We start from the raw sequence: 12778 nt of genomic DNA on the forward strand, positions 1-12778 counted from the left end.
GCATTCCTCTGGTCATATCTTGAGTCATCCAAAGTCTCCCTTTTAACACACTCTAACCTTGGGGGCCTTTAGTCTTTTCATCTTCTACCTAACAGAAGGCTAGAACGGGCTCAGTGGTTCTGACAAAGAGCGAATCGCAGGTGGAACAGTACACACATTCCAAGAGGCCCAGGGAAAGTGGTGCAGGAGGTCTGCAAGGCTGGAGGTCACACGGAAGATCGGTTTTGGATCCTGAGCTGACCTGTCCACTCCAGGCACATGAGCACAGACCCATGATTCTGACTGGCTGGGAAAGGCTATGAGGAAGGATCTCAGTGTGAGACCCTGTTGAGGGTGCTTGTGTTTTTCGTTCATGAAATTTAAACTTAATATATAACCAATGGCCCAAACCCCATCTAGAGCTAATGAGTCTGAATTACTGGTTTCTAACCTGAGTACCCAAGTTCCAGTTTTTACATCTCAGATACTCTTACGATATACCCATTAGAGTATCTGAGGGGTAAAAACTGTTACTACTGGTAAGGGCCAGTCCCATAGCCTAGTGGTTAAGGGAGCTGGATCCTACTTAGCTGAACAAGATGGAGACATGGAAGAAAAGAGACTGTGGTGTAAACACATCCCATGGGGGGTGGGGAGGGTCTCCACCTCCCTGTCTCTCTATGGCACAAATCCTTTAGCAAATATTAAAAAAAAAAAAAGGAAAAATAATCCCTCCATCTCTTTGGTCGCTAAAAATCATACTCTCTAAAAGCAAAAAATGGTACCGCAGTTCTCAAAAGATGGCCCTATCGGAACCACATGAGGACCATTTTCCTCATGAGACATGCAGCTTTCCTTCCTCCTCGAGATCCTGAAAAGGCCTCCCCAGTCCCAGTGACACTGACAGACAGGCAGGTAACACAGTGACAGACATGGAAGACAGAGCAGGCAGTCACTTCCTGCCCTAGCTGAACCACAGACTGTGTTACTCTCCCGCCCCCTTTCTTCTGCTCTATCTCCAACTCATTTTCTTTCTTTCCTTTCTCAGGTTTTTTGCCACAGGGCTCATGCACTTGCCAGAGAGACAGAGAGAGGGGAAGTGAGAAATCACCCCTCGGGGGATGGCCATGCTGCAATTCCTTCTCCTCCAGTTTCCTCTTGGGATTTTGCACACAAACATGCATGCCATGCTTGCGCCTGGTGTGATTTCCAAGCTAATGGGTCCGGGACTCAAACCAAGGTCAGCTATGTGGGAATCTGGTGCCTTAACCACCACACCACCTGCTGGCCCACAACTCATTTCTTATTCCAGTGAATCTGTAAATGTGACTCCTGGATCAGGCACATCAGTATCTCCTGGGAACTAGAAACGAAAATCCTCAGACTCCAACCCAGATATACTGAATCAGGAATTCTAGGAGTGGAACCCAACAATTGGTGTTTTAACTATCCCTGTAGGTAATCAGATGCTTGCCCAAGTCTGTAAACCACCTTACCCTAACATTACTCTGTACATTATCATCTGTTAAGAGCTGCCGATTGCCAAGACGAGAGGACCTAAAAATGAAGCCTCTGCCTCTGAAAGTCAGAGAAGGGAAAGGGAGTGTGTCCTTCCAAGCCAGCACCACACTCCTAAGAAATTGTCCTAAACCCTTGGTCTCTCAAGAGTTGGCAAGTGGGTTACAGCTATGGGTATTTGACCAGGCAGATGCAGAACAGAAAAAGCAAGAGACAAGGCACAGCCCCCGTCTCCCACACATACTCTGATTTGAGGAAGCGAGTAGTTTTGATGATCTGTTTGGTGGCTTCAACATAGCCGTTCTCACCGAAGTACATCAAGGAGGCCCAACAGGCTGCACTAATGCCACCAGGCCGAGAGCCTGCAATGCATGGGGAAGCATAGATGCCACCCTGCCAATCTGTAGCGATGAAGAACTGGTAGTTCCTGTACTTCTTGTCACTGTATAACACCACTGAAGAGCCTTTGGGGGCGTAGCCATACTGAGGGAAAGAAGTAGACAGGTGAGAGTATAGCTCTGTCCCAGACCTTGTCCCAGAACTGTCATCAGGCAAAGTAATTCTTCCTTGTCAGTTTCTCTGTACTGTTTCCCACTTACCGTCAGGATTCATACTCAGAACTTAAAGGGTAGAAAGCACTTAAGGGATAAATTTTAAGTCCCCTATGGTAGGGATGAAGAATCTGAGGCCTAAGGAAGTGTTTGTCCAGTAATGGGATTATGCCCTGTTTTGCCAGCATGGGGTTTTCCTTACTGCGGTATTTCTCTGGGGCAGTATGTCAAATGCAAACACAGATAAATTTCTACTGGAAGCCAGGGAAGGATAGAACTCAAGTCACTTGGAGCAATTCAAATCACAATCCTACCCCTTTCCCATCTTTTTTGCTTAGCATTACATTTCCTTCAAAGAACATTATGGTACTCAGAATCTAAATGCTATTTAATCCAGATTTGAAATACACTATGTATTGTAATTGGTTTCCCGACAGAAAATATGCCCTCACGTTTAGCTCCTACCGAGGTTAACATTCATTCCTGGAATCACAGAAAAATGGATGGTCACAGAAGACGGGCATAGGAGCTATTTGGAGGTAAGGCAGTAACAGATCGGACTGAACATTTGTTGTAGATTGTTCAGGGTATGAAAAACAAGACTTTACCACACTAGTTTAAAACAAGCCTTGAAGATGCAATCAAAACAAGGCACACATTTCTGGGGCTACTGACCAACCTCTTCTACAACTGGAGATATTGCCAATGGAGGTCTAACTGACCAACACAGTCTCAGTCCACCAGATGGCAGGGATGGACATTTTGAACACTCTACACCAAATGCTTCTAAACACACATTATTCCCTTCTCTCCAAGGACTCTTCCACTAACACACTCCTGCCATGTAGGCTCAGGAGAACCAATAGATGGGAGCTGAGCATTAACATCCACCCTTGTGGGAATCCCAGTACCAACCCTCATCTCCTCCGCTTTCCATCTGAAATAATCTCAGGGCACCAGGGAACCTTGTTTACAAGGGCCTCTACACGAGTGCCCCAGTTATACAGTCTTAGCCAACTACAAGATAAAGAGGTCCCATCTCACCACGGATTGTCACCTCTACCATGCTACCTGTCACCTGAATGGGATGACCCAGGGAGCACAGAGAGCCAGATTCAGTTCTGTACCTTGAGGAAAGCTAATGCTTTAACCAAGTTATTCTGTTGGTAACCGTCAACGTGATCACTGTTATGTCCCCTTCGCTCACCTTATGGGTATCAGCTGAAATGCTGGTCACACCTTTCACACGGAAATCGAATGGTTGCTCCAGTGGGTACCCTGCTTTCTCCATGAAAACAATGAGGAAGCCCCCCAGACAGGCATCTACATGAAGAGGTATTTTATATTTCACAGCCAGCTAATTCCACAAAACAAAGAACACAAGAGAATTGCAGTTACAGCTCTGTAACAACAACCAGAACATGAGTGTCAAGATGAACTGTCAACATTAGGCTATGCTGTACTGTCTCCCATGTTTAAAAAAAAAAAAAACCTTTACTGTAGAGAACAGCAGATGGCATAATGGTTACGTCACTGGACTCCTACGTAGTCGACCATGGTTCGAGTCAAGGACCCGATGGCTTAAAACTCTCACCAGAAACGTGTGGATGTGTGCCCAAAATTCTGAGAGGAGAATGGAGAAGGGACTGCAGTGTGGCCATCACCCCTGGAAGGTGATTTCTCACTTTCTGTGTCTCTGTCTCTCTGGCAAGTGTACACACCCTATAACAAAAATCTCTATTAAAAAAAAAATAAAACTTTATTTTTGGCATTCCTAAGGAAGTTTACCCTTCAAATGTATTTAACCTTCAAAATAATTCACCTGAGTTTTGATACTGCTTTTATAATTACACATGGATATCTTTACTCCCTGCAAAATCAAGAAAGGAAAGGGCTCTGATATAAGCTACCTCTGGAGGGGCCACAAAGATCCTACTGGGTCAGTCAGTGGCATGGTGGCTAAGGCAGCTGGATCCCACATGGCCAACTGTGTGATTTGATTCCTGGACTCAGCAGCTTGGAAATTACTCCAAGCTCATGTGTGCACATGTGTGTAGAAGAGGACTGCAACATGGAAGAGGGCTGCAACATGACCATCCGCCAATGGGGGGTGCTTTTCATTCCCTATTCTCACCACCCAAGACATCGCTCTCTCTCTCTGGAGAGCAAATACACCCCCTGGCAAAATTGGGGAAAAAGAAAAAAAAAAGTCCCACTATAGTCAGAGAAGAGTGGAGGGAGGAGGGAGACACTGTGGGCAGCAGTGATGGGCATGGTCCTAAATGCAGATTATTTCCTGACCTGAATCTAAGACAACACTACTTCAGAATATCCAGTTTAAAGATAGGCCTTGCAGTAAGTCTGCCTCACAGCAGAAGCTGGTGGCTTTCAGTGGCTCCAAACACAGCTGCAGGACTTCCCCTGGGCCTGAAGAGGACTATTCATCACTGTGTGGTCAAAGTTAAAATCAAATCACCTCATTTGCCAAGTATGGCACCACTAGGTTCTATTTTAAACCTCGATTTGACAGCCACAGCAGCCCATTTCTCTCATCTACCTTGGCCACTTCAGGAACAGGATCTATCACACCATGACCATACTGAGGGGTTGAGCAGACGAGCATGGCCGTGTTCTTGGAGATGGCTCTTCTCATTGCCTAGGGATTTAAAAAGTAAAGGAAAATGAGAATCTACATCACGATCACTCTTCTCTTCTGCTGCCCAGAGCAATCTGGGCTGCTAGCTCAGAGCCCCAGTTTTCCTGGTGCCCCTCCTTTACTGCCCAACCTGGGAGAAGACTGCCTTCCCACCCATGGGCAAGGTACAATGGAGCCCAGACGGGTCTCTTTGGAGAAAGCTGTCTGAGAGCACATGGTAAAAACAGTATGATCAGCACGGGGTGGGAACAATTCTGTGCTAAGATGCAAAAGTTACACATGAACCCTGGCCCCATAACCCACTAGCCTCAAGTGAACTACGTAACTTCACAAATCTACTTCCTCATGTGTGGCCTGCAGTCATACATAATAGCTTCGGCCAGACAGACGGTTCAAATGTGACTCTGCTAGCATTATAAAACCAAGAAGTTCCACACAGATGTGAGGCACAATTACTATTAGGTTGTCAGGAAAGTCGTAACTTTTTGTTTGTTTTTCTATACAAAAATGTGTCAGAACTTTCCCAATGACCCAGTATTATATAATGACAATGTTAGCCAATCAAAATCAGAGTGAGCATCTTAGGACAAGTCATGTTAGTCTATGCTCACTTTACAGAGAAAAGAAAGTGTTGGTGTTGAAAGTGAAACCCAGGACTTTAAGGTCCCAGGTCAGGGACTGGATTTCCCTTTTAGAATCCACGAACCTATGAAGAAATGAAGGTATAGTCAAGCACCACTGTCAGAGGCAGCTTCTGACATTCTGCTGTGACAGTCAAAGGCAGGCTGAGCCACATGGGTACAACTGGAAAGGGAGTTGGTGAGACCCTCCTCCTGCTTCTCAAAGCTGGGACCACAGCAGTCTCGGGGGACTTACCCGCACATCCACCTCCATCATCTTGTTCAGCGGGACCCGCACAATTTTCATCCCAAAATAATTGGCTGCTTTGTCAAATGCGGCATGGGCACTTAGGGGAGCCACGCTAGATGTCAGGGGAGAGGTGAATAATGCAATTTAGGACAAACAGGATTCAACAGAGCACAGTTAGGAACTAATCTAAATTGCCAGGAGTAAATGTAAGGTTATTTTTCCTCAGGTTATTGTAAGTGTTCATACTGCTTTACTTTTCAAGAACAAAAAGAGGTCAACTAATTTTCTGTAGAAAGCTTCTCCCTATTTGTTAGGAAATCATCTTGGCAATGGGAAGAAGAACTGGAAAGTATTCCCGCACTGAGAGATCTAGGGCATAAATCAGAAGTGAAGGTGAAAAGTAAGGGACAGAGGGTCTGGGTCACAGAAATGTAAGATGGAGGTTTTTCCTTTCTTTTTAAATTTGTCCCCCTTTATTATGCCAGAGAGCATGTGCATGAGCATAAGACAGAGAGAGACAGCATGCATGCACGAGCATAACCCTCAGCGATGAGTGGTCATACGGTGCTCCTTTTCCTTCCAGTTCTCCATCCCATTAAGATCCTGAGCACATGCATGTGTGTCTGCTGTGTAAGCTGCTGGGGCTGCACCTGCGCCCTGGAAGGCCATGTAGGATCCAACATTTTGCACAGGGCATAACCACTGCACTAGGGGGCTGGCCCCTAGGTGGAGCTTTCTAATGGCTGGTTACCCAAAGACGAACCTCAGTGAGAAGAAAGCTTCCTCACGTAACACAAGTTCAAACAGAAACATGACTGCTCAGCAAAGATGCTAATGCGACAGGCAAGCATCAGAGCAGTGGTTCCTTCCACTCTGGAGAACTGTGAACTTATGAGAAGCTAAAATATCTTTCCTATACATTTGGAAATATTTAGTATTTCCAACAGTTTTAAAAGAAGAAAGTCATAAGGAAATCTTTGCTTTCAGATTTCCCTCAATTACTCCACCCATACAATTAATCTGTTCCTCTTAAGATATAAAAAACTCTATTAGTAAATAAGTACCAAGCATCCAAGATTTATGTATGAAAAAAGAACGGTAGCCTAATTTATCCTCTTAGGCTAAGTATGAATCATAACAAAGACCATGTACAACAATCACCCTTAGACACTGCCACCTCCATACTGTACACGGAGAGAGCCTAGAGAACAAGGGTAACCACATGTCAAAATGACATCCACGGGTGACATGTGGGTACCTGTCAGAAGAAAATTTTAAAAACTTTTCCTCCTAGAAACTCTCAGCCCTCAATCTGAAGCTGTCCCAAGGAGTACCTTGACACCACCTTTAATACTTAAGAAATGTCACTGAACTGAACGTAATCGCTTTCCTTAGTCTCCACGTAATTTATAATAAATATCACAGATTCAAACATGAAGTCCTCTAACTGTTACTGTTGGGGGGAATCTCATTTTTGTTTATAGCATACAAAGGGATTTCAAAAAGTTCATGAAAAAAATAAAGTAAAAGTTTATTTTGGTGCAAAAATTTGAAATCCATGCAGTTTTTATTCATTATGTGCATTTTCTATGAACTTTCTGAAAGCTCCTCGCATACCACGTATAAACTTGGAGGACTGAGAACAAGCTTTAAAAATTGGGGCCAGCAGGTGACATGGTTAAGGTGCTGGATACTCCTACATGGCTGACCACAGTTCAAGTCCCGGACCTAGTGGCTTGCTTTCTCACTTTCCCTCTATGTGTGTCTCTCTCCAGTCAAATTAAAATAAATGAATGAATAAATAAAATTAAATAAATATTTTTTTTAAGAAAGTTTAACTTTGTAATCCATTTAGAATTCTGCTAAATGTGACCGAATAAGGGCAGAATGGCCAGCAACAGGGGAAAGAGACCTGGAATTGCCAGAGAAGAGCAGCAGCAGGAAAAAGAATTTCCAGGCATGTTTTAAACAGTAATATTCAAAACAGATAAATCTAAAAGAAGGGAGAAATAGCCACTTCTACATACATTTCTGGAGCTTTGATCCCCTTCTCGAAGGCCAGATCCCGGTATGCTTTGCAGGCCATCAGTATGCTTTCTGTTCCCCCTGAGGTTACCTATAAGGAAGAAGAGATGTCACCTGTGGGGAGGAGTTAGGAAAAGCACATCCTACTGCCTGGTCCTCAGGTATGACGCACAAATAGATAAGGACAAGGATGTAGATTCTGACTGCTCTGTCGTCCAGATGGAAAATGGCTTTGCTAGCTAAACCCAATCTTGGTTAAGGAGGAATGTGAAAACTAGTTCATAAGAATGAGCAGAAAAGTTCCATACCATCTAGACAAAGCACATTTGTCCAGACCCCACCTGCTTACAATCCATTTACATTTCCATATTAATTCATACATTTTCAGATAGGATAGGGCATTTTATTCCATTCAAAACCATCAGGATTGAGTGGGGTAGGTGGCATAGTGGCTGGTGTCGCTGGATCCCACATGGCCAATTGTGGTTCAAGTCCTGGACCTAGTGGCTTGCTTTCTCACTTTCTTTCTTTCTTTCTCTTTCTCCCCCCCCCCCCGCCCCTCTCTGGTCAAATTAACAAATAAACAAACAAAACAAAGTTAAACAAAAAATAATTCTTTAAAAAAACCCACCAGAATTATTGATTTTGGTTTAATTCAATCATCTGTTAGAAGAATAAGAAACTATGAAGTTCTAATAAGCTGTATGATCCATTAGAAGATCAAAAAGAGGGACGAGCAGTTGGTGTAATGGCTATGTCGCTGGAGTCCCATGTAGCTGACCGCGGTTCGTGTCCTAGACCTGGTGATTTAAACTCACGCCAGGAGCGTGGGCATGCGTGCCCAGGATCCTGAGAGGAGAATGGATTGCAGTGTGGCCATCCCCCTGGGGGGTGATTTCTCACTTTCTGTCTCTGTCTGTCTTCCTTGAGGGCACATGCCCCCTATAGCAAAAACGTCTCCACACACACAAAAAAAGATCAAAAAGAGATCAAAAGATCAAAAAGAGATCAAAATTTTCCAAGTGAACTTGTGATTTTGACAATTTTGAGAGACAGGAAAGCATAAGTCTGACTTAGAAGTTTGTTGCTTTACTTACCTATCTAAAATCAAAACAAAAATCCAACATTTTTAAATGAGGTGAAATTTCTTTCTGAAGCTAGGGCTAGTCTCTCTGATAGGCTAATTTCTTTATCACAGTTGCAATGAAAAGATGCTGAAGCCTTTCAATCACTTCATTTTCCTCACTGGATTACAAACTCACGAAGTGGAGACCAGTGTTCACAGTAGTACTCTGAGCACCTCACCTCATAGCTGAGGTCTCACAGAACCGCCATCAACATTTCTTGATGTCTGACTTGACTGTCAGTAGACTGTGACCCAAATAGGCACAGAACAGTCACCTGGCTACCTTTTATCTAAGAATAATCATTAATTACTAGTGATTATTAATATTATCAATACTATTAATCAATAATATCCAATAATCATTTTTTGTTTTAATTTTCCAGAGGGCATGTGCATTCGCTGAGAGGGAGAGAGAAGTGAGAAAGCACACCCCATGCAGAATGGCCACACTGCAATCCCTTCTCCATCCCTCCCACTGGTTAGGATTTTGGACATGCACACACATATATGCCCGGCATGTTTTTTAAGCCACTGGCTCCTGGACTCAAATGACGTAGTTGGCCACATGTTATACAGCCACCTTAATCGCCAGGCCATAGGCTGGCAGAATGATGAATAATTTCAAAACAAATAAGAAAACCACAGCAGTGAACTAGTTAGACATCCTCTTAGATTTCCTATATCAGAATATTCCATTTTAGAGTTTTCTTTTATTTTATAAGATGAGAAAACTAAGGCCCTGAGAGATGAAATGATTTATTCAATAAGGTACATTAGCAACTCCTGAGACCAAGTAAAAATTTCTATGTTTTGGTATTTAGTGTGGTTTCATATGAAATGAAATGAGAGAGGATGATTACTAAACTTTCCTAAGATAGAATTACTGGGGCCAGCAGGTGGTGAGGTGGTTAAGGCGCTGGACCCCCACATGGCCAACCACAGTTCAAGTCCTGGACCAGGAGGCTTGCTTTCTCACTTTCCCTCTCTCTCTCTCCTTATTTCTTTCTCTGGTCAAATTTTAAAATAATAATAATAAAGAAAATAAGCAATTTTGGAACCAACAGTTGGTGTGGAGGTTGGGTTGCTGGACTCCCACATGACTGACCATGGATGCGTCTCCGACCTGGCAGCTTGCTTCCTTACTTTCTCTCTCTCTCTCTCTCTCTCTCTCTCTACTTTCCTTCTCTCTATGTGTCTGTTTTCTCTGGTCAAATGAAGATGATGAAAAAAATAAGTAAAATAAAATAAATAATTCTTTTTGAACAAAGATAAGATTATCACACAGGACAAAAGTACCAAGATATAAAAATTGCAGTGATCAGGAGTTAAATGGAAGATCAGGTGAAAAAAGTTAGGTCATTTTTGACTCAGGAAAATTTTATGAAACATGTGACTGTCATCCACAAAATAATGTACTGAATTCAGGCATGGACGCTTGTTTGCAGGACTCTGCATTTCTACAGCAGTGAGGACAAAGTGCTTACAAGTGAGATTAGCTCTGCAAATCAGCAGCATGTCCTGTGGTCTAGCCCGAAACCTCAGACTATCACATGAGGGAGGGGGCAAGCCAGCTGTGAAGAAAGGCAAGGAAAGACCAGCAGAGTCCCAGTCTCCAGTGTGTCAGTCTCTTACTAAAGTCTGGTAATAACCTAAGCAAATCATTTCCAGGGCCCGCAGGTGGTGTGGTGGTTAAGGGCGCTGGACTCCCATAAGGTCAACTGCGGTCTGAGTCCCGGACCTGGCAGCTTACTTTCTCTCACGCACGCACTCTCTCTGTCCCTCTCTGGCCAAATTAAAAAATAAACAGACAAATAAATAAAGTTAAATAAAATAATTATTTTTAAAAAAATTTCCAAAGTCCCAGCCACCCACTCCATGTGTCTTATTTTCAGTCCAGTAAGTAATCAAATCACTATATTATTTGGTAGGTCAACAGGAGTGTGGTTTTTTTTAAGAATTATTTTATTGAACTTTATTGTTTTATCTATGTATTTATTTATTTAAATTTGACCAGAGAAGGACAAAGTGAGAGAGAGAGAGAAAGTGAGCAAGCAAGCCGTCAGATCCAGGACGTGAACCATGGTCAGCCATGTGGGAGGCAACACCCTCAACCATCACACCACCTGCTGGCCCCAGGAGTGTGCTTTTGACTGTTAAAACAGAAACACCAAAATCTTACTTCTATTTCTGATCCCCAAATTTTGTGTATAAATAGGCAGTTACTCTCCACTTCTCTCTACCCCCATACCCAAAGAAACACAGCAACTTAACGGTGAGGTTAGGGAATGGAGGTTTCAGCAACAACTTGTCTAACTTCTTTTAACACGTACAAAACTCTCACTCTAACATATGACATATATTTGAGAAAACAAGAGCAGAATATGATCTACTTAGAAATTTTTTTTCAGATACTACTTAGACCTGATAGCATTTGCATAAGCCAAAAAGGTTTTCCATGGCAACTAATTCCTTTTAATATATGAAGTCACTTCTCATCTACTACAACTGAGGCAAACGATAACAAAAGGAAAGACAGTTTAAGGTTGAAGAACGAAGGAATCAAAGAGCTTAAGGCTTTTGGCTGGGAATAATCTAAAGTCTGCCCAGACATTTGGCCTCGCCGTCTTCTTGCTTCCCACCTCTGAACACTGAACTCTCTTGTCGCCAAAAGTAGTTCATCAAGACAGAGACAGAGGAAGAGACAGAAAGAGAAATAGATACACAGAACAATAAAGGGGACAGGGGAGGAAAGAGAGAGAGAAAAAGAAAGCGAGTGATGCTCAAGTAATACCAGAGATAACTATCATCTTCTCAAAGTCCGTCAGAAGACACTGGAGTCAGCCTCTAGCCTTCTACTGATCCCTGGCACATCTACAGAGGCTCATAATAAGAGAGGCATGGCTTAACTAGCAAGGCAAAGGACCCTGGATTTCTGGATTCAAATAGGAAACAAACTACTTCATAGATATTCCTCTTTTCCAATACCTAAAAGAATAAGGGGGGACTGGCATAATGGTTATGTCGCTGGACTCCTACATAGTCGACCGTGGCTCAAGTCTCAGACCTAGCAGCTTAAAATTCACACCAGGCACGTGTGCATGTGTGCCCCAGATCCCAAGAGGAGACTAGAGGAGAAGGTACTGCAGCATGGTCATCTCCAGTGGGGGGTGATTTCTCACTTTCTGTCTCTCTGGTGAGCACATGCGCCCTCTAGCAAAAATCTCTCTCAAAAAAAAAAAAAAAGAAGAAGAAGAAGAAGAGAGAAAGAAGGGGAAAGTCCAAACCTGCAATAACGACTGAACAAGAAAAGAGAGCTCATCTAATGCGATAATCTGAATAGTGAAATACTAATAAATTTATAATACTGAAATGCTGAAAAAAAGAAAAAACAAACGAAAAGAATAAAACAGAAGTACAGCGAGACATGATTTCCTAATCAGGCCTGGAAATTGTACTGGGGGAGTCAGGCAAAATCTTAAAAATGCTCATTAATGCCTCCCACATCTTCAGAGAAGCAAGCACAGGGGGTTTCCTTAGCTTCTTCCTCTTCTTATCAGTGACTTGTGGGCCTGGCTGCTGGGAGAAATGAGCAAAATGGGAAAAAAGCACATGAGACTGACTCTTCATGTTGGTTTCCATGGTGCCAACACATTAGTTAAACCACACACACACACACACACAGAGAGAGAGAGAGAACTAACTGGAAAAAAAAAAAAAACTATAAAACATTCCTGTCTTTGGATGGGCCCTTTGATAATTAGTTTTCTAAGCCATGGTTACAGCATGCCGAGTTCAATGAATCCATCCTCCTAAGAGAGCTTTAGTTTTCGTAGAGAAGGCAATGTCAGTTTGTAGAAGAATTTTATCCATCAGAGTTGGGAAAACTAACAGCCACCTACTTAAAATTGAACAAGTGAAACAAGGACTCCACACGTGTGTCTTTATATATATAACAACCCCCTTCTTTATTCCTAATTCCAACTAAACAAGATTCAGTTTACAGCAAAATAAACTTCCAACTCAGGTAAAAGGAGAAGTATGTAAGACTGCTAG

General features: G+C 42.9%; 1 protein-coding gene across 2 annotated transcripts in view; it reads right to left on the bottom strand.

Moving 5' to 3' along the window:
* The window catches only part of SGPL1 (sphingosine-1-phosphate lyase 1), a 138721-nt gene that overhangs the window by 5749 nt on the left and 120194 nt on the right, over positions 1 to 12778 (bottom strand). For both annotated transcript variants that reach the window (XM_006142276.3, XM_014583682.2), the window contains 5 exons: positions 7602 to 7690; positions 5581 to 5686; positions 4606 to 4704; positions 3256 to 3405; positions 1742 to 1980 (listed from right to left, as the gene is read on the bottom strand). In XM_006142276.3, the coding sequence (XP_006142338.1) occupies positions 1742 to 1980; positions 3256 to 3405; positions 4606 to 4704; positions 5581 to 5686; positions 7602 to 7690 (683 nt within the window). The remainder of the gene's footprint in view (positions 1 to 1741; positions 1981 to 3255; positions 3406 to 4605; positions 4705 to 5580; positions 5687 to 7601; positions 7691 to 12778) is intronic.

The sequence above is a fragment of the Tupaia chinensis genome, unplaced genomic scaffold (assembly GCF_000334495.1).
Source record: "Tupaia chinensis unplaced genomic scaffold, TupChi_1.0 Scaffold000072_1, whole genome shotgun sequence".
Lineage (NCBI taxonomy): Eukaryota > Metazoa > Chordata > Mammalia > Scandentia > Tupaiidae > Tupaia > Tupaia belangeri.